Source organism: Aethalodelphis obliquidens, unplaced genomic scaffold (genome assembly GCF_003676395.1).
Source record: "Aethalodelphis obliquidens isolate GAN/ISIS:26980383/991018 unplaced genomic scaffold, ASM367639v1 scaffold11, whole genome shotgun sequence".
In the NCBI taxonomy this organism is placed as follows: Eukaryota; Metazoa; Chordata; class Mammalia; order Artiodactyla; family Delphinidae; genus Aethalodelphis; species Aethalodelphis obliquidens.
The window spans coordinates 14,739,400-14,761,219 of record NW_020837955.1 but is presented as its reverse complement, the minus strand read 5'-3'; the positions used below and the strand labels follow the sequence as shown (position 1 = coordinate 14,761,219).

Genomic DNA, 21,820 nt, shown 5'->3' with positions numbered 1-21,820 from the left:
GTGGACCTCTTTAGGGTACCAAGGTTGCTTTCTTCTTTCATCAGAGGAATCTGTTCTGCAGAATGGTAGTTGCCAGAGATGAAGGTGGTCAAAAGGTCCAAACTTCCAATTATAAGATGAATAACTTCTGGGGATGTAATGTACAGTAAGGTGATTAGATTTAAGAATATTGTGTTTTACATTTGTAAGCTGTTAAGAGAGTGGTCTTAAAAGCTCTTATCACAAGAAAAAAACCTTTGAAACTATGTAAGGTAATGGATGTTAACTAAATTTATTGAGTGATCATTTTGCAATACATACATATATCAAATCATTATGATGTCCACCTTAAACTGATATAATATTACATGATAATTAAAAAAAAGAATCTATACTCAGCCATAAAAAAGAGTGAAATAATGCCTTTTGCAGCAACATGGATAGACCTAGAGATTATCATACAAGGTGAAGTAAGTCAGACAGAGAAAGAAAAATATCATATAATATCACTTACATGTGGAATCTAAAAAATGATACAAATGAACTTATTTACAAAACAGAAACAGACTCACAGATTTAGAAAACAAACTTACGGTTACCAAAGGGGAAAGAGATGGAGGGGAGGGATAAATTAGGAGGTTGGGATTAACATATACACACTACTAGATATAAAATAATCAACAAGGACCTACTGTATATAGCACAGGGAACTCTACTCAATACTCTGTAATAACCTTTATGGGAAAAGAATCTGCAAAAGAATAGATATATGTATATGTATAACTAAATCACTTTGCTGTACTACTGAAACTAGCACAACATTGTAAATCAACTATACTCCAATATAAAATAAAAGTTAAAAAAAAAGAATCTGTTCGTATATACCATGTATGTGATCACTGTGTACACACATAAACAAATGACACTGACTGTAAAGTAGTAAAACTAATTTCACCAGCTATAAGGGAAGACAGTTCTCTATATTATAGTTACACATTTTATTTATAGCCGCTGTGATAACCTTTCCTTGTGATAATTAGTTAACCAAATTTGAGAGAAAGTTGAATAGGAACTGAAAGCTAAGTCTGGATTTGTGTTATATGCGAACATCCTGTGTATCCCTTGGCAATCAAAAATTTCGTTTAGTATTATTGGCCATCCTTCCTTCAGAATATTGTTCCCCGAACTCCTCGTTATTTAATGAGATCTTTCGTTTTTTTTTAATTTTCTAATTTAATTTTATTTATTTTTTTATACAGCAGGTTCTTATTAGTCATCAATTTTATACACATCGGTGTATACATGTCAATCCCAATAGCCCAGTTCAGCACACTACCATCCCCACCCCCCCGGCGCCTTTCCCCCCTTGGTGTCCATACATTTGTTCTCTACATCTATGTCTCAACTTTTGCCCTACAAACTGGTTCATCTGTCCCATTTTTCTAGATTCCACATATGTGCATTAATATACGATATAAGTTTTTCTCTTTCTGACTTCACTCTGTATGACAGTCTCTAGATCCATCCACGTCTCCACAAATGACTCAGTTTGGTTCCTTTTTATGGCTGAGTAATACTCCATTGTATATATGTACCACAACCTCTTTATCTATGCGTCTGTCGATGGGCATTTAGGTTGCTTCCATGACCTGGCTATTGTAAATAGTGCTGCAATGAACATTGAGGTGCATGTGACTTTTTGAATTATGGTTTTCTCTGGGTGTATGCCCAGTAGTGGGATTGCTGGATCATATGGTAATTCTATTTTTAGTTTTTTAAGGAACCTCCATACTGTTCTCCATAGTGGCTGTATCAATTTACATTCCCACCACCATTGCAAGAGGGTTCCCTTTTCTCCACACCCTCTCCAACATTTGTTGTTTGTAGATTTTCTGATGATGCCTATTCTAACTGGTGTGAGGTGATACCTCATTGTAGTTTTGATTTGCATTTCTCTAATAATTAGTGATGTTGAGCAGCTTTTCATGTGCTTCTTGGCCATCTGTATGCCTTCTTTGGAGAAATGTCTATTTAGGTCTTCTGCTCATTTTTGGATTGGGTTGTTTGTTTCCTTAATATTGAGCTAATTGAGCTGTTTATATATTTTGGAGATTAATCCTTTGTCCGTTGATTCGTTTGCAAATATTTTCCCCCATTCTGAGGGTTCTCTTTTCGTCTTGTTTATGGTTTCCTTTGCTGTACAAAAGCTTTTAAATTTCTTTAGGTCCCATTTGTTTATTTTTGTTTTTATTTCCATTACTCTAGGAGGTGAATCAAAAAAGATCTTGCTCTGATTTATGTCAAAGAGTGTTCTTCCTATGTTTTCCTCTAAGAGTTTTATAATGTCTGGTCTTACATTTAGGTCTTGAATCCATTTCAAGTTTATTTTTGTGTATGGTGTTAGGGAGTGTTCTAATTTCATTCTTTTACATGTAGCTGTCCAGTTTTCCCAGCACCACTTATTGAAGAGACTGTCTTTTCTCCATTTATATCCTTGCCTCCTTTGTCATAGATTAGTTGACCATAGGTGCGTGGGTTTATCTCTGGGCTTTCTCCCTTGTTCCATTGATCTATTTTTCTGTTTTTGTGCCAGTACCATATTGTCTTGATGACTGTAGCTTTGTAGTATAGTCTGAAGTAAGGGAGTCTGATTCCTCCAGCTCCGTTTTTTTCCCCTCAAGACTGCTTTGGCTATTCAGGGTCTTTTGTGTCTCCATACAAATTTCAAGAATTTTTGTTCTAGTTCCGTAAAAAATACCATTGGTAATTTGTTAGGGATTGCATTGAATCTGTAGATTGCTTTGGGTAGTATAGTCATTTTCACAGTATTGATTCTTCCAATCCAAGAACATGGTAAGTATATCTCTCCATCTGTTGGTATCATCTTTAATTTCTTTCATCAGTGTCTTCTAGTTTTCTGCATACAGGTCTTTTGTCTCCCTAGGTAGGTTTATTCCTAGGTATTTTATTCTTTTTGTTGCAATGGTAAATGGGAGTGTTTCCTTAATTTCTATTTCACATTTTTCATCACTAGTGTATAGGAATGCAAGAGATTTCTGTGCATTAATTTTGTATCCTGCAACTTTACCAAATTCATTCATTAGCTCTAGTAGTTTTCTGGTAGCATTTTTAGGATTCTCTATGTATATTATCATGTCATCTGCAGACAGTGACAGTTTTACTTTTTCTTTTCCAATTTGTATTCCTTTTATTTCTTTTTCTTCTCTGATTGCCATGGCTAGGACTTCCAAAACTGTGTTGAATAATAGTGGTGAGAGTGGACTTCCTTGTCTTGTTCCTGATCTTAGAGGAAATGGTTTCAGTTTTTCACCATTGAGAATGATGTTTGCTGTGGGTTTGTCGTATATGGCCTTTATTATGTTGAGGTAGGATCCCTCTATGCCCACTTTCTGGAGAGTTTTTATCATAAATGGGTGTTGAATTTTGTCAAAAGCTTTTTCTGCATCTATTGAGATGATCATATGGTGTTTATTCTTCAATTTGTTAATATGGAGTATTACATTGATTGATTTGCATATATTGAAGAATCCTTGCATCCCTGGGATAAATCCCACTTGATCATGGTGTATGATCCTTTTAATTTGTGGTTGGATTCTGTTTGCTAGTATTTTGTTGAGGATTTTTGCATGTATATTCATCAGTGATATTGGTCTGCAATTTTTTTTTTTTGTAGTATCTTTGTCTGGTTTTGGTATCAGGGTGATGGTGGCCTCATTAGAATGAGTTTGGGAGTGTTCCTTTCTCTGCAATTTTTTGGAAGAGTTCGAGAAGGATGGGTGTTAGCTCTTCTCTAAATGTTTGATAGAATTCACCTGTGAAGCCATCTGGTCCTGTACTTTTGTTTGTGGGAAGACTTTTAATCACAGTTTCAATTTCATTACTTGTGATTGGTCTGTTCATATTTTCTATTTCTTCCTGGTTCAGTCTTGGAAGGTTATACCCCTCTAAGAATTTGTCCATTTCTTCCAGGTTGTCCATTTTATTGGCATAGAGTTTGTTGTAGTAGTCTCTTAGAATGCTTTGTATTTCTGCAGTGTCGTAACTTCTCCTTTTTTATTTCTAATTTTACTGATTTGAGTCCTCTCCCTCTTTTTCTTGATGAGTCTGGCTAATGGTTTATCAATTTTGTTTATCTTCTCAAAGAACCAGCCTTTAGTTTTATTGATCTTTGCTATTGTTTTCTTTGTTTCTATTTCATTTATTTCTGCTCTGATCTTTATGATTTCTTTCCTTCTACTAACTTTGGGTTTTGTTTGTTCTTCTTTCTCTGGTTCCTTTAGGTGTAAGGTTAGATTGTTTATTTGAGATTTTTCTTGTTTCTTGAGGTAGGCTTGTATAGCTATCAACTTCCCTCTTAGAACTGCTTTTGCTGCATCCTGTAGGTTTTGGATCATCGTGTTTTCATTGTCATTTGTCTCTAGGTATTTTTTGATTTCCTCTTTGATTTCTTCAGTGATCTCTTGGTTATTTAGTAACGTATTGTTTAGCCTCCATGTGTTTGTGTTTTTTACGTTTTTTTCCCTGTAATTCATTTCTAATCTCATAGAGTTGTGGTCAGAAAAGATGCTTGATATGATTTCAATTTTCTTAAATTTACTGAGGCTTGATTTGTGACCCAAGATGTGATCTGTCCTGGAGAGTGTTCCGTGTGCACTTGAGAAGAAAGTGTAATTTGCTGTTTTTGGATGGAATGTCCTATAAATATCAATTAAATCTATCTGGTCTGTTGTGTCATTTAAAGCTTCTGTTTCCTTATTTATTTTCACTTTGGATGATCTGTCCATTGGTGTAAGTGAGGTGTTAAAGTCCCCCAGTATTATTGTGTTAATGTTGATTTCCTCTTTTATAGCTGTTAGCAGTTGCCGTATGTATTGAGGTGCTCCTATGTTGGGTGCATATATATTTATAATTGTTATATCTTCTTCTTGGATTGATCCCTTGATCATTATGTAGTGTCCTTCCTTGTTTCTTATAACACTCTTTATTTTAAAGTCTATTTTATGTCATTTGAATATTGCTACTCCAGCCTTTTTTCATTTTCTTTTGCATGGAATATCTTTTTCCATCCCCTCACTTTCAGTCTGTATGTGTCCCGAGGTCTGAAGTGGGTCTCTTGTAGACAGCATATATATGGGTCTTGTTTTTTGGGTTTTTTTGTGGTATGCGGGCCTCTCACTGTTGTGGCCTCTTCTGCTGCGGAGTGCAGGCTCCGGATACGCAGGCTTAGCGGCCATGGCTCACGGGCCCAGCCGCTCCATGGCATGTGGGATCTTCCCGAACCGGGGCACAAACCCACGTCCCCTGCATCAGCAGGGAGACTCTCAACCACTGCGCCACCAGGGAAGCCCTGGGTCTTGTTTTTGTATCCATTCAGCAAGCCTGTGTCTTTTGGTTGGAGCATTTAACCCATTCAAGTTTAATCAATATGTATGTTCCTGTGACCATTTTCTTAATTGTTTTGGATTTGTTTTTTGTAGTTACTTTTCTTCTCTTGTGTTTCCCACTTAGAGAAGTTCCTTTAGCATTTGTTGTAGAGGTGGTTTGGTGGTGCTGAATTCTCTTAGCTTTTGCTTGTCTGTAAAACTTTTTTTTTTTTTTTTTTTTATGCTTGTCTGTAAAACTTTTGATTTCTCCAGCAAATCTGAATGAGATCCTGCCTGGTAGAGTCATCTTGGTTGTAGGTTCTTCCCTTTCATCACTTTAAGTATATCATGCCACTCCCTTCTGGCTTGTAGAGTTTCTGCTGAGAAATCAGCTGTTAACCTTATGGGAGTCCCCTTGTATGTTATTTGTCATTTTCCCTTGTTGCTTTCAGTAATTTTTCTTTGTCTTTAATGTTTGTCAATTTGATTACTATGTGTCTTGGCATGTTTCTCCTTGGGTTTATCCTGCCTGGGACTCTCTGTGCTTCCTGGACTTGGGTGGCTATTTTCTTTCCCATGTTAGGGAATTCTCAACTATAATCTCTTCAAATATTTTCTCTGGTCCTTTCTCTCTCTCTTCTCCTTCTGGGACCCCTATAATGCTATTTTTGTTGCATTTAATGTTGTCCCAGTGGTCTCTTAGGCTGTCTTCATTTTTTTTCATTCTTTCTTTTTTATTCTGTTCCATGGTAGTGAATTCCACCATTCTGTGTTCCAGGTCACTTATCCATTCTCCTGCCTCAGTTATTCTGCTGTTGATTCCTTCTAGTGTAGTTTTCGTTTCAGTTGTTGTATTGTTCATCTCTGTTTGTTTGTTCTTTAATTCTTCTAGGTCTTTGTTAACATTTCTTGCATCTTCTCGATCTTTGCCTCCATTCTTTTTCTGAGGTCCTGGATCATCTTCACTATCATTATTCTGAATTCTTTTTCTGGAAGGTTGCCTGTCTCCACTTCATTTAGTTGTTTTTCTGGGGTTTTATCTTGTTCCTTCATCTGGTACATAGCCCTCTGCCTTTTCATCTTGTCTGTCTGTGAATGTGGTTTTTGTTACACAGGCTGCAGGATTGTAGTTCTTCTTGCTTCTGCTGTCTGCCTTCTGGTGGATGAGGCTATCTAAGAGGTTTGTGTAAGTTTCCTGTTGGGAGGGACTGGTGGTGGGTAGAGCTGACTGTTGCTCTGGTGGGCAGAGCTCAGTAAAACTTTAATCCTCTTGACTGTTGATGGGCGGGGCTGGGTTCCCTCCCTGTTGGTTGTTTGGCCTGAGGCAGCCCAGCACTGGAGCCTACCTGGGCTCTTTGGTGGGGCTAATGACAGACTCTCGGAGGGCTCACGCCAAGGAGCACTTCCTAGAACATCTGCTGCCAGTTTCCTTTTCCCCACGGTGAGCCACAGCCACCCACCGCCTCTGCAGGAGACCCTCCAACACTAGCAAGTAGGTCTGGTTCAGTCTCCCCTGGGGTCACTGCTCCTACCCCTGGGTCCCAGTACACACAGTACTTTGTGTGTGCCCTCCAAGAGTGGAGTCTCTGTTTCCCCCAGTCCTTTTGGAAGTCCTGCTGTCAAATCCCACTAGGCTTCGCAGTCTGATTCTCTAGGAATTCCGCCTACCATTGCCAGTCCCCCAGGTTGGGAAGCCTGATGTGGGGCTCAGAACCTTCACTCCAGCAGGTGGACTTCTGTGGTATAAATGTCCTCCAGTCTGTGAGTCACCCACCCAGCAGTTATGGGATTTGATTTTACTGTGATTGCGCCCCTCGTACTGTCTCATTGTGGCTTCTCCTTTGTCTTTGGATGTGGGGTATCTTTTTTGGTGAGTTCCAGTGTCTTCCTGTCGATGATTGTCCAGCAGCTAGTTGTGATTCTGGTGTTCTCACAAGAGGGAGTGAGAGCACGTCCTTCTACTCCGCCATCTTGGTTCCTCCTCTGAAATCTTTCTTGATTATCACCAGCAATCAATGAGGTATGGAGTCATGGGATTATGCAGAAGGTTACTTTTTTCTTGACTCTTTCTATAATATGATTTAAGGAAGACCTGGAGAGGTAATATCTTGACATTTACGAAGAAAATGGAATTAAGTTAGCTAAAGTTTTTGAACGCATTTCCTGTTGAAATTTCATCTTACTGCCTAACAGTCTTGGCACATTTACAGTTCCCTGCTGTTCTGGCAATGTCCCAACATTTATTCTTTAAAGGGTTTGTATGCCTTCAGTGTTAATTGGTGTTTTGGGGGAAGGGGAAACATTTCACAGTGGAAATGATTAAAATGTCATAATACAAAAGTTATACATACGCATCAGGTTATGTTGCTAAAAATGCTTTTTCAGTCAGTAATTGAAAGAAAAATATTAGATTTTTTTTAATGTAGGAAAAATAAATAATTATAAGGTGGGAAATAATTAGATATTGTTGTAGACTTTATATTTTGAGCATAGCATTTTAGTTTTAAGGAAATTAAGTTTTAAAGTGTATTATTCCCAAGACATTTACTTTTCTAGAGTGCATATTCAATATCTTCCTTTTATAAAGCCATATTTTTATAAGCTTATTCTTGAGATACTCATAAGATTAGGAAAAATGATACTCTAGGTTGACACTGTTTTGCTTTTAAGCGTACCTCTGCTCAAAATGGAACAAGGTTTTGTAAGTCTGGAAAACTGGATTTGGTTATTGGACTAGTGTTGTATTATGCCAGTTAAATTTTTGATTCTACTTAAAATTTTATAGATATTTTTATAAGAATTCAGATTTATTTTTATAAAATTGAATGGTATTTTCTCTTACCTTGTAAGGACTTGTATATAATTATTTCAAAGTGAATTATCACTATTTTCAAGTGTAGTATAATTATTTCATATTAAAAAATAAATGTCTATTCATTGCAAAAATAGGTTTGCTTTGTTTGGGTGGGTTTTTAAAAATATTTTCAATATTTAATAATGGGGAATTTTCAAATATATACAAAAAGAGGAACACTAATATATATGTAGTGAGTCGCCATGTACCTAACACACCTAACACATCAGTAATTATCAACTGGTAGCCAATCTTGTCTTATTTATAGTCCCACCTTACCCCGCTTTTTTTCTGGTATGAATCTTGGACCTCATGTTATTTCAGCTGTAAATATTTCAGTGTGTGTGTGTATGTGTGTGTGTATAAAATGTGCAGTGTTTATATACTATAATTATTATATAACTATAATATGGATGAACGCAGTTATATAATATATAAAATTATTTCAGTATATATTCAATATATAAGTATAATTTATTAATATGCTCAAATATTCACTTAGTGTTCAAATTTGCCCCACACATCCTCATTTCTCTTTTAATACAGTTTGTTTGCATCAAGATCCAGTTTGCTCTCTTTTCCCTTGCAATTATTTAAGAAACTTGGGTTTGGGTTGGTTTGTTTTAATTCCTGTAGAGTTTTTCACACTCTGGATTTTGCTGATTATATCCCTAAGGTGTTATTTAATGCTTCTCTATGTACTTCTTCCCCCCCATATTTTCTGTAAAGTGGTAGTTACAGCTACAGACTTAATCATACTCAAGAATATTAATACTTGTCCAAGAATACTTAGCAGGTGGTTTGTGAACTTTCATAAGGAGGCCCTTAATGTCTGGTTGTCTCTGTGAGGTTAGCAGCCATTGATAATTATTGCCTAGCTCAAATAAGTCATTAGTGGTTATAATATTCTCGTTCTGTTGTTCCTTTTATATTTATTAGCTGGGATACTTCTCTAAGGAGAAACTTCCTTTTATCAGCCATTTGGTTCCTTTGAGGTACAGTTTACATACGTAAAGGCAGAAGAGACTTATTTTTTCCTTGCATACACCAGTTGGGCAAATAAAAGTCAGTTCAAAGGTGGACAATTAGGTATATATGTATGTATCGTTAACTCATGGAAGATATACTTTTAGACTTTGAATAATGGGCTTAGATGGTAAATTCCTAAATCCAGTGGAGAATCTTCTCTATGATATGAATGACCAACTGTCTTGTTTTAAAGATCCCTTACTACTTGCTCTAAAGAACTATACAGTTCATTCATTCATTCAACAAATACTTATTGAGTATCTTATCATGTGCCAAGTACTTTTTGAGGCCCAGAGGCAGAAACTTAATTAACAAAACAGACAAAAACACCCGTGTTCTCTGGTGTTTTGGGTCCCATTTGAAGCTAATTATTCAAAAACTCGTGATCTACTTACCTGTCTCTCTTATGCATGCCCTCAAATGCCTGCCTCTCTACCAATCACATAGCCTCTACAATTTAAACATAAAAAAAGAAGCCTCAGGGCTTCCCTGGTGGCGCAGTGGTTGAGAGTCCGCCTGCCGATCGAACACGGGTTCGTGCCCCGATCCGGGAAGATCCCACATGCCGCGGAGCGGCTGGGCCTGTGAGCCATGGCCACTGGGCCTGCGTTTCCGGAGCCTGTGCTCCGCAACGGGAGAGGCCACAACAGTGAGAGGCCCGCGTGCTGCAAAAAAAAAAAAAAAAAAAGAAGCCTTCTCTAGAGCTTCAAATGGCACTTGGTCGTGGTTCTCAGTCCTTCCCTGAGAGAATCCCCAGTCACTTCCTACTGAATTATCCATAAGGTATCATATGGTTTGGGGAACATGTTAATATTGTTTTAATGACCTAGAATAATCTATGCTTAAATTTTTAAAAAACATGTTTTTTTCATTTAACAAATTTTTGTCATTCTGAAATTATTCTTTATAAGAGATTATTTTAATTCATATAGTTCATAATTTCATGTATTAATTGATATTTAATTATAAAAACATTACATCAGGTCAAACTTGGTGTATTACAGTAACAGGTGATTTGCAGAACAAATGATACTATTTTAATAAGTTCAGAGAGAATACTAACAAAAGATGTTATCTTGGAAAAATAATACCTTTACAGAGCAGAGAGCATTTAGTGTTTGTAAATGATGGATACTGCTCTATATGTATTTGTTTCAAAACATCTTATTTTATCTTTACAGGAGCAATTGGTTACATGGGAACAAGTGCCTTTGTCCGAAAAATCTATACTAATGTGAAAATTGACTAAAGACCCAAGAAAACCTGGAACTTCGGATCAATTTCTCTTTCACAGGGGTGGAACTTGCACAGCAAAAAAAGCGCAAGAAGAGATTTGGGCTTTAACACTGGGTACTTTGTGGGTCTCTCTTTTGTGGATGGCTTAAAGTAACATCTATTTCCATTGATCCTAGGTTCTTAACTGACTGCTTTCTCCAACTGTTCACAGCAAATGCTTGGATTTTATGCAGTAGGCATTACTACAGTACATGGCTAATCTTCCCAAAAACTAGCTCATTAAAGATGAAATAGACCAGCTCTCTTCAGTGAAGAGGACAAATAGTTTATTTAAAGCATTTGTTCCAATAAAATAAATAGAGGGAAACTTGGATGCTAAAATTACATGAATAGAAATCTTCCTGGCACTAGTGTTTCTATGTTATTGAAAAATGATGTTCCAGAAAGATTAATTTTTTCTCTTATTTTTACTGCCATCGTCAACTTATTGTGGGACATTTTTATATATTGAACCTGGGTTCCTTTTTGACCTGCCTTTTTTTTTTTTCCAATTCAACTGCATCCTTTTTTTTTTTTTTTTACAGAGAGAATTTAAAAATATTAAATCCTGCGTGTAATATATCTGCTGTCATCTTAGTTGGACCAACTTCCCATTTATTTATCTTAAAACTATCCAATTACATCTTAATTCCATCCAAAGAAGATACAGTCTGAAGATAGAGGTGTACTCTCTACAATGCAATTTACTGTACAGTTAGAAAGCAAAGTATTAAATGGAGGAGATATTTGTTTTTATTAAACATTTTGTGATTTAGATAAACTACATTTTAACTGAATGTCTAAAGTGATTATCTGCCCCCTCCCCCCAAGTTAGTCTTACATCTTTTTGGGGTTTGAATGAAGGTTTTACATAAGAAATTATTAAAAACAAGGGGGGTGGGTAATAAATGTATATAACATTAAATAATGTAACGTAGGTGTAGATTCCCAAATGCATTTGGATGTACAGATTGACTACGGAGTACTTTTTTCTGATATGATTGGTGTAGAAATGTGTGAATTTGGGTGGCTTTTTACATCTTGCCTACCACTGCATGAAACATTGGGGTTTCTTCAAAATGTGTGTGTTCATACTTCTTTTGGGAGGGGAGATTATTTGTTTTTTTCCTGAGACTCCTACAGGAGCTAAATTTGTAATTTAGAAACATTTAATTTTGTTAATCCTGTCTGGGGCACTTAAGTAACATCTAAAGCGTTACTGCTTTAGAATGTTAAAATAAAACTTCCTGACCAAATTGTTTTGTGAAAATACATGTGTTTGCAATTTGAAGATATCTTTTTCAAAAGGCAATTACTGAATGCACATTTTTTACTATACTATAAACCATGCTTTTCTAATACAGGGGACAATTACTTTAAAATCCCCAAACTTGCGTACATCTAGATTATCCAGTACAGTCACAAAGTGAATGAGAAGCCCTTTGAATGAAATTGTGGCACAAAATCTGTTCAGGTTGGTGTACCATGTAAAGTGGGGATGGGTAAAAGTGGTTAGCTTACTAGGGGATGAGCAAATAAAGGTTATAGTTTTCTAAGAGAAGTAATTTTAATTTTGAATACATCTTTCTGGAACGATCCATAATGTGAAGTTTTCCTAGAACCATTGAGTTTCTAGTTTAATAGTTTGCTATGCAAATGACCACCTAAAACAATACTGTATACTGGTATTTTTAGAAAAACTCAAAACAGCTGTAATTTAAACCTTAATGTGAAACTCATGCCATTCAGAGTTACGTAAGGTGTTTTCATTACAAAATATGTTTCTATAAATTAAGAGACTGCATCCTATAATGTAGCATGTAAGGACTATAAAGGGTGAAAAATTTGATTTCTTACTACTTAAGTATGGCTGACATGAACAAACAGAAATTTGATCAAAAGCTGTAGGTAAATCCTCTTCTTCAAACCAAAATATTAAGTGTAATCTACTGGTTCCTCCATTTTCTCTTTCTTCTCACACCTTCCTTTAAGATCTTAAAAGGAACTAAAAGTCAGTACTTAATGGTTTATATTATGTAAATTTTAAACTACGTGTAAAGTACTTATAAGAACATAGAGTCTGATAGATTGTAAATTGGGTGGCAAGCTTTTGTCTTAATAAAATGAAATTTCTTTCTCATGAATCTTGCAAGTAAGGTGTAGGGGTTTTAAAGAATGAGTGGTTTAGCTGCTTTCAGGTACACCAATTCTTTTACTAAATTGATCTGTATTTAAAGTCCTTTGGAATCTTCACTGAAAAATAATTTTCTAATTTCCACATACATTAAGAGCTCCATTAAAATGAGTATAAGTCACCTTGAAAAGTCCTTTAAAAAATAGGTTTTGGTTTATGGCTTCCTAGAGGGGCTGGGTGTGTGTGTGTGTCTCTTGAAGAAGATGTAATCCACAAATAGTTTAGCTCCCTAGCTCTCAGTTGTAGAATGGTAAAATATGTTATTTAAGTTAATTAAAGGGTAGGGCTTTTCCACTCCATAAATGCTAGTTGTCTTTCATTTGTTAACATTTGCTCAACTTATCAGCTGATGCTTTGAACACTCTCAAAAACTGGGGATTTGTATCCGTAAGCACGCTTCTCCTGAAATTTAGGTACATTAGTAAGTGACATTGTTAATACATATATCCTAGTACAAGAGTAGGATAAGGTGGAAATGTAATGGCTGGAAGGGTGGTAAAGCATTCTTTAGTATATCATGTTGGGCTCGTAGATTGTGCTGAGTTTGCCCATAAATTGAGCCCCACGCCCTTAGAATTCATTATATTGTGGTGATTTTTGAACCTAGTGAACGGTATGCTTGAGTGTTTTCCATTGCGAGTGGATGGCCCTCTTTCTAAAGGCGGCTGCTGCAAATTCCAGTTCTTCCAAAAGCCACTTATTCAGGGTTTATCCACAAATTGTATTCATTTCGATAGAGCTTTTGTTTCCTAAATGTTTATTGATCACCTTATGCCAAACGTCTTGCAAATAAATATTATTTTAAGATTTCCTGAATTTTTACAAATGTAAAAAAGAAAAAAATGTATTAATGTCATTTGTTCAGGAAAAGCTATATACCGAAGGGCTTCTGTATATGTTCTGGGAAAGAAAAGCCTATTTGTAATCTATACACTGCAGTTCCATCTGGGTTTTAAGTTTAGATTTCAGCGTGTCTTAGTGCTTCATTCTGTTGATTTATTGGAACACGTAATAAATAGGAGTAGTGACATATGAGAACACAAGTATTCATTAATGTTTTATATCTTCATAAAAATTGCATACTTATGAAGCTATATTTTAGCAATCGAGATGTTAAGGAGATCAGAGAAGTGAAAATTTATAAAGATTGTTTGGAAGTGTGTATAGAAATAGACTAGATTTAGAGGTAGGGTAGTTCAGAAAGTTAACATACAGCTGCAGAAATTTTATAAAATTTAAATTCATTATGAGGAATAACTCTTGTTCTCTCCTATGAGCATTTTCTAAAAGCCATCTAATTTGACATTCTCTTTGGAACTGTAGGCAGAATTGTGCAAAGACAAAAGTAAAGTTTTAAGTTTCACTTAAAGTTATAAGTTCTTGTTTCACTGTATTAGGAGATGGAAATAAACTGTTGTGAAGAATGTTTACCTTGAAGTACTGGTGAACGAGTCTTGCTAATAATTGACTGATAAAGCAGCATTCTGTGTGTTAACTGTAATTCATCAGTTTAGGTCATTTGAAAGTTATAAACATTACAAGTAAGAGCTTAGGCAGGGAGGAAATAACATGGCATTCTATTTGAAGGACAACAGAGTATCTTTGGAAAAGCAGTCCCACTTGGGATTTTCAACTGTGTCAAACATGAATCTATAAATCCCCACAGAGTACAGACAATCGGTGACAGAGTTGAAAGGAAACAGTTAATGCTCAATGATTACTTCCATTTTTGTACCCACCCGTGATTTGTGTAGGCCATATTCCAACTGGCTTTTTAGTAATAGAAATCCAGTGCAGTATAATGTATTACATTTGAAGTTCTAATCTCGTCTGTTAATCTAACTGAAGTTGGATTTTTAAAAAGTAATAAAAAGTCAAATGTTCTTCCCTTGGATGCTTTATTTCTTTCCTTTTTGAAACAGGTGAACCAAGCATAAGGGATAACCTATTATTATTGGCACGCATATGAAGAGATTACTAATAGCTTTCCACAATTAAATAAAGCAGGGGTCAGCAAACTTTCTGTAAAGAGCCCGATAGGAAATATTTGAGGCTTTGAGAGTCGTACAGTCTCCGTAACAACTGCTCTACCATTGTAGCACAACAGCCATGGGAGAAAGTACATCAACTAATGAGCATGGCTGTGTTCCAATAAAACAACAAAAACAGCCGGTGGGCCATAGTGGGCTGACCCCTGAAACAAAGGATTTAAAATTTGAGATTTGGTTTTTTCCCCAGCTTTATATTTTGAAGAAAAATAAAAGTACAGAAAATGGAAAGAATGGCACAATGAACAAGGTTTGTCTTTTTAAGAAATGATTTTTATTATCATTCCTTTGACTTTCTTTATATACAAACTCTGACTCCTGCATTCAAACCCCACTACCCCTATGCCTGTCATTCTTCTGATTGGTAATGCATTGCATTTGTCTAGTACTTATTACTGTTTCACAACAGTTTCACATATGTTTTCTCACAACTATCCTGTGAAGCTGATAGGGTAGACAGCTACATTTTATAGGTATAGAGCAGCTAAAGAGTTTCTTATTTTTAGCCCAGAAGTAATCAAAATTAGGGTCCTATTGTCTTGACTGGTGTAACTGTAAAATGGGGATGTCACCTCTCCAGCCTGTGGAGGAGATAATATTGGAAATATTGTCATAGAGATCATATCAGAAATGAGTGTTCTATACCAACGGAAGGGATTATTTTTATTGTACTGCATCAAAATTAGTGGTTAGTTTCTCCAGGTCTATTTGTACTTTTTTTTCTTCTTCGGTTTTAACTAGTTACTTAAATTATTGTCAACCTCCTTGGTTCTTTTCTCCCCTTGATTTTATTACCAGACTCAGTTGACGCATATTATACTTGGCAATTCCTGTTAGCCAAATAGTTATATTGGTGCAAATTTGAGTTACTTTTGATCTCTTTAGTGAACACTTTTTTGTCTGATTGGAAAACTAGGAGTATAAAGGAATCTGCTATACAACCACCTTCTGGATTTCAAAGTGAGAACTTTTATTAAATAGCTAATCTACAGTTTAACAGAAAAGGGGGAGGGAATAAGCTTGCATTGGGACACATGGAGTCAACGGTGGTAATGTAGTCTACAAACGTTTTTAAAGTTATTTTCAAAGTGTTGCATGCTTAAAGTGATAGGAGTTTCAAATTTTAAAAATGGAGGACATGGTTGTAGGGAGAACTTGATGTCAGTCATTTAAACCGGCCAATGTTGCAGTTCTTAGTGGCTCAATCTAAGCCACTAAGATTATGGGACTTAACCTTGGAGGTCACTGAAGGGAAGAGAGGGTCTAGAGAGTAAGACGTGGAAGGCACTTTCCAAGTTGGAGTTGGTCAGACAGGTCTGCTGCAGGCTAGAGACCCAGAAGGGTAGGATAGACATAAATAGGTAAATGTCATAGATGTGGTAGCTGCAGTAATGGTGGCATGAAGATGCAGGCTGTGTGGTTATGAAGTTGTCCCCGGCAAAGACATGGAGGTGTGAAGCAGCAAGGCCCTGTTAGGATGACTGCAAGGTGTTTAATGCAACAGGAGTGGAGAGACGGAGGTGGCAAGAGCCAAGGCTGGAATCCATGTGGAAGGACGGCCTGGTGGTGGATGGAGGACCTGATGTGCCACCCTCACGGGCTTGGGTAGAGGTTTCAGAGGAGCCACAGAAGGTTTTCAACAGCTGCTAAAAATTGTAACAGTATTAAATATTTTTAAAACTCAAAGTACCTCTCAGTGGTCAGTTAATGTAAACTAAGAGATGAACCAGCAAATGAGAGTGCCCGCTTTACCCTGGAGGTTCTGCTCCCTGCCTTGGAGAAGGCGGTGTATAGTAACCTGGACAGGCACAAGGAGGAGAAAGTGGCCTCTGTGGAGTGGGTAAGGAGGATAAAACTTGGTAGATGTGGAGGCATTTAAGAGCTGCTGCAAGAGAGCTGCGTCACTCAGGGCATAGGGGTAGAGCTGGAACGAGTTGAGTGGAGGACAGACATCTGACTAAAATGGGGGGAAGCTTGTAATGACATTCAGGTTTCCACAGGACCATGAGCTGTGGAGGAGGAAACCCACAAATAATTATGAATGTGATAATGGAACTGAGTTGAGTGGCTTTAGGTCACAAAGCCTTTTATTCTCAATCTATCTCTAGTTTTTTCGTGGGATTTAAAAGAATACATTTTAAAAGTTATTTGAATCCCGATTAAAGTTTAAAATACAAAAATGGTGAGTGAAATCAGAAACCATAGAACTGAGAAAAAAATATTAACCATCCCTTTCAATTGTTCCTAACTTCTGTACTGTGACTCAAATAGTTCATTGATTTGTTTGATAGCCTTTAAAATAGCATATAAACAGGGCTTCTGACATAAAACTGCCATTTGCTCATCCCAGAGCATGACTGTCTTCAAAATATTTGGGCAAAGAGTGTTGGTGAGAAGCCTGGCAGCTACTCATGAGGTGGGGATTAGAGGCAATAAAAGCTCACAACCTCAGTGTTTGCCCAAGAGGTTGCCTGTAATGTCTGTTTTCTGGAGGAATTCCCTGCTAATGAGGAGGCCAGTTGGCTGTTTGCCTAGTGCCATCTGGAGACCTGGAAGTGTCACAGAAGGTTGTTAGGCTTTTGAGCTGTTGACTTTGTGGACTTCTCTACTGACAGGTGGTGACCTTCACTGGGTTGAATGCAGAGACCTATGGCGTTGGGTTTGACTCCTAGTGTTCAGGCAGAAATGACGTTTGACCCCTTCCCACACCTATTTAATGGCCACTTGGCCTTCCCTGCCATTTGGTGACATCCATTCCACCCACACACCCACCCCAGATTACTTCCTCCTGTCTGTCAGTTCTTGCCCAATCTGGCTCTGTCCTGTATGTGCCCATTTGATGAAGACTTAGCATGAAGCAGGGTCAACTTGCATTTCTGAGGGCCAAGACAAAATATCCAGTAGCCCCCTTCTAGTGGTTAACTTTTAAGTCTACTGGTTTGAAGGACTTGTTACCCTACTTACTAGATGAGAAGACAGATGATCATAATGCAAGAAATTCGGAATTCTGTGTAAAGCCCAGCTTGGGGCTCCCTGTCAGCTCTTTTGTCACTAGTGGCTGTGAAACCATATAGAAATCTAAAAGGAAAGCTCAGTCCACTTTTTCTGCTTGCAGTTTAAGTGAAAAAAGATTCTACTGGGAGTGATGCTGAAAATCTCTACACATTGGTGTCTTTTACTTCAAGACTGGGGCAATTTTGCTTGCATAGAAAGGTCTTTGAAAAGTCTCTCTGTAATAGTACTTTTTATGTCTGTAAATCGAAATGGCTCAGTTCTGACAATTTTTACATTTAAGGTAAAGTTTACATTTAAGGTACAACGTAGGAGGGGGTTTCAAATAGCTCTTGATTATTCTCTTAAATTATTTGGGCATATGTTTTTAATTGGCACAAAATTAACCAGACTAAAGAAATTGGTCGTTTTTGTTCATCAAGTTAATGGTGAGTGGCTTATTTAATAAAACATGTCTGTAGTTTAACACAAATAGCACGTACAGCTGTTTGTCAATCTTTTTGCCTGTTTGAAGCATCTTACACTGTTTTACTAAAGGATGGGGTCACAAAGAGGGGAAGTCCATCATTTTAAATCATCCTTCCCTAAGCCACTCAAATCACCAGCCACGCCCTAGGCTAGGTCGGCGCTGCAATCAGGCGCCCTTCACAGCTGGACGAGGGAAGTTTGAGAAAGCTGAGAGGAGCTTAATCCTCTATCTATCTATCTATCTATCTATCTATCTATCTATGTATCTATTTTCTGCTCCGAAAGCAACCAGAGAGAAGATTCGCTTCATCCCTACAGAGAAACGATTGTCCGAAAAGCACATAGTGATTTGGTATCAGGGATCGCTCGCCTCGGGTTCCTGGCCCTGAGCTCAGAGCTCTAACCACTGCTGCCTGCCTTCGACCCACGTGTGCATCGGGGAGTTGCAAAGTGAGTTTTCAGAATACAACAAGGCGGGAAGTCCAGCCCTGATCTTCTGGAGCAGCGTTTTGGGGGGCCGGAGGCGCGGTGGCGCCCGGAGAAGGGCTCCCTTGGCTCTGGGGCAGCGCGGCTGGCCCAGGGTCCCTGCCTTCAGCCTGTTCACCTCGCTCCCCTTCCTCCGAAGTTGCGGAGGTGCCGGGAAGAGGAGGGGCCTCGCCTCGGGCGCCCGAGTGATTGGCTGCCCGGGGCCCCTGGCGAGGTCTGTGCGGTCCAGCCCGGGTGGAGAGGGGCGGAGCGGCCACTGCTCCAACCACCGCCGCCACTACCACGGTCGCAGCCGCCTCAGCCTCGGCCGCCGGGCAAGTAGCTCTGAGCGGCTGCTGCTGCCTGGGCGCGCCGACGCGGACCGGGACGCCGCACTCTGCTGGTTCCACACCGGAGCCATGCCGGGCAGCCGCGCGTAATCGCCTCTCCCGGGTCGCCGCCGAGCCGACCCTGTACACCGTACCCCGCTAGGGCCCAGATTTCGGTGCTCCCGACTCCCTCGGTCTTCGCTGGCCCCTCGCAATCATGCCCCGGGTGACTGCGCCCGGGGCCCTTGTGCCACTGCTGCTGCCTCTCCTGCTACTGCTGCTGCCGCTGCCCCGCGACGCCTGGGGGCTCGGGGAGCGCTCGGACGCCACCTGGGACTACTCGGTGCTGGAAGGCGAGGAGAGCGCGGAGCAGCAGCTGGAGCATTACCATGACCCGTGCAAAGCCGGTAGGTGCCGCCGCCGCCGCCGGGGATGTCCGGCAGAAGTTTGTCTTTGAAATGCAAATGAGGTGGTGGGCAAGCCAGCTCAGCCGTCCGTGGGGCGGGTCTCCCCTCCCCTCCCCCCCCCCACCCCCCCCCGAGATCCCTCGAGCTCCCCGGGAAAACAATGTCCCAGAGGGGCTGCTTAAATAACACTCCGACTGGGACGTCCCGGCCCCTGGTTTGCGGCGCGCACAGGGTGGCGGCCGCGGGAGCGTTCCCAAAGTGAATAAGGGCGGGTGCCCGAGGCCGAGAGGGCGCCCAAGGACTGGGGCGGGCGCCGGAGTCGCCTGACAGCCAGGTGGTCAACACGGGCCACCGTCGGTCGCGCTGGGCTGGAGCAGAGGAGCGGGAGCCGGGCTGGGCGCGGCGTTCTCAGGCTCACACGGTGTTGCTGGCTCCGATTTCATGGCATTTGTAAGTTTAACGCAAAGTTTCCCAAGATCTTGTGGTTACTCTTGGGAAGAGAGTATAAAAAGCGAAAAGCTTCACAGCAGGCAAAAAAGAAAAGAGGTAGCCGAGGGGGAATGTGTATGACTCAAGTTGCCGCAAACTTCCCTGTAGCCCCCTCAGTGTGGTCGCGCCTGGGGGTCTCCCTGGGCCGGCGGAGATGGACGCCGTCAGGTGCTCTAATCCCGCCAGGAAGCCGCGCCCCGGGACGCGGGGGTCTTTCTGGTGCACCTCGCGGCCCAGGCACTGCAGCTCCCGCTTCCCACTAACCACCAACTGGCTTGTGTGTCCCAAGGGGAGCAGCTTCCGAGCCGGAATAGTTGAGGCGTCAGCCCCAGAAGGGCCCAAGCGCAAAGAAAGCCGATGGGTCTGGGACAGTTCCCAGCTGGGACAGAGGGATACTCACGCCCCCGAGAGCGGACGGTCTCAGAAGCCCGCCGAGCGGCTCCTGGCCGGTGGCCAGGGGCCGCCTGTCCTGGTGTTTATCTCTAGGCAGGGTCCGGCCGCTTCACTCGGCGGGCCGCAGAGATGAGCGGACCAAGGGAAGCTCGCAGCCTCCATCTGCAGAAGGGCAGGGTGCTTTTCTCCTGGTTGATGAGGGAAGTGCCGTGCATGAGCCAGTGTGGCCCCATTCCCTCACTCCCTGGAAAACTCTAGTAGCCTCAGTTTCCTCATCTGAATTGGGGACAGTAATTGTAGGAGGACTCAGATAACCTATGGAGAAATTCTCTGCAAATGGAATAATTGTGATGACACTGTAATTATTTGTGTTGTTACTGCAGCGAGTGTGGTCTAGGCTGGGGGTTGGGCAGGTCAGAACTGGGTGAAGTCTGGGGGAGACCAGGTTACTGGGAGGTCAGAGGACCTAGGAGAGTGTGAGACTTGAGAATCTTGTGAAGGTTGAGGATCATACCAGGTTTGAGGGTCCTGGGCTTATGCTGCAGGAAGATTCCTCCAGTATAGCCATCTATTACTGTACCTTGTGGGGCTTCTGAGTTAGGAAGGAGGGCAGAGTTGATTCCTGGCTAATTTGAGAGAGTATCAGCAGGTAGTGTGCCCTGACTAAGGTATCTCAGTTCCTCTTGGGACCTCCGTCCTGACCAGGTTGAAGAGTCTCTGGAGCACTGAGTGGTGCCCTTGCCTGAAATGAGGGGCACTGGGGCTGCAAAACTGGGATGAGGGCAAAGTGATCAGCCATCACCTGCACCTGTCAGGTCCTGGACTTTACTGGATGTGAACTGGGCCTCTGGGAGGCAGTGTGGGCAGCTGGGGCCTGGGCTGGGGCAGCAATCAGTGTGTTCGGGAATGTATCGAGCACCTCTGTGATGCTGGGTGCTGATCTAGGGCCTGAGAATCCCGGCGAAAGAGGCATAGGTCCGTCTGTGAGGGCTCTCCAGCTCCTGGTCTCAGCCTTGTGGAATAACACGAAAGCAGGTTTGCCTGTTGGGGCCTCAGTTTTCTCCAGTAATTTTGGAGAAAATGCTAGATAACCAGGGCATGCGTGTTCTGTGACTCTTCACAGACTGGACAGGATGGGCAGCAGGGCCGGAAAGTAGCTGTATGGTTTCAGCCAGCTCCATTCATCCTCCGCAGCCATCCTCCATATTCCCAACCCCTTGACCTCTCCTTCATCCATGCTGATGCTAAGAGTGACCAGAAGAGGGCAATGGCAAGGGAGACCTAGGGGAAATGTCACATCAGTCTACTCATGCTTCTGGAAATTACCTGAGCAAGGGAACTGCCTTCTGGAAGGACAATAAGCAGTTCACCAAGGACTGGAGACTCAGTGTAAGAAAGTGCCTCTTGGCTTGCGGCGAACACTGTCTTTCCTGGTTCCATATTCAAACCAAACCTTAAGGGGCAGCCTTTCCTCCTATCCCTGTCCCATGCTAA

The 21,820-nt window shown here is 40.5% G+C and overlaps 2 protein-coding genes across 2 annotated transcripts in view; both read left to right on the top strand.

Moving 5' to 3' along the window:
• TM9SF3 (transmembrane 9 superfamily member 3) overlaps positions 1–14,598 on the top strand; it is a 76,779-nt gene extending 62,181 nt beyond the window's left edge. The window contains exon 15 of the mRNA XM_027112159.1: positions 10,428–14,598. Coding sequence (XP_026967960.1) covers positions 10,428–10,495 — 68 coding nt within the window. The 3' untranslated portion in view covers positions 10,496–14,598. The remainder of the gene's footprint in view (positions 1–10,427) is intronic.
• Positions 14,599–19,081: 4,483 nt separating this feature from the next.
• TLL2 (tolloid like 2) overlaps positions 19,082–21,820 on the top strand; it is a 129,459-nt gene continuing 126,720 nt past the window's right edge. The window contains exon 1 of the mRNA XM_027113108.1: positions 19,082–19,444. Coding sequence (XP_026968909.1) covers positions 19,255–19,444 — 190 coding nt within the window. The 5' untranslated portion in view covers positions 19,082–19,254. The remainder of the gene's footprint in view (positions 19,445–21,820) is intronic.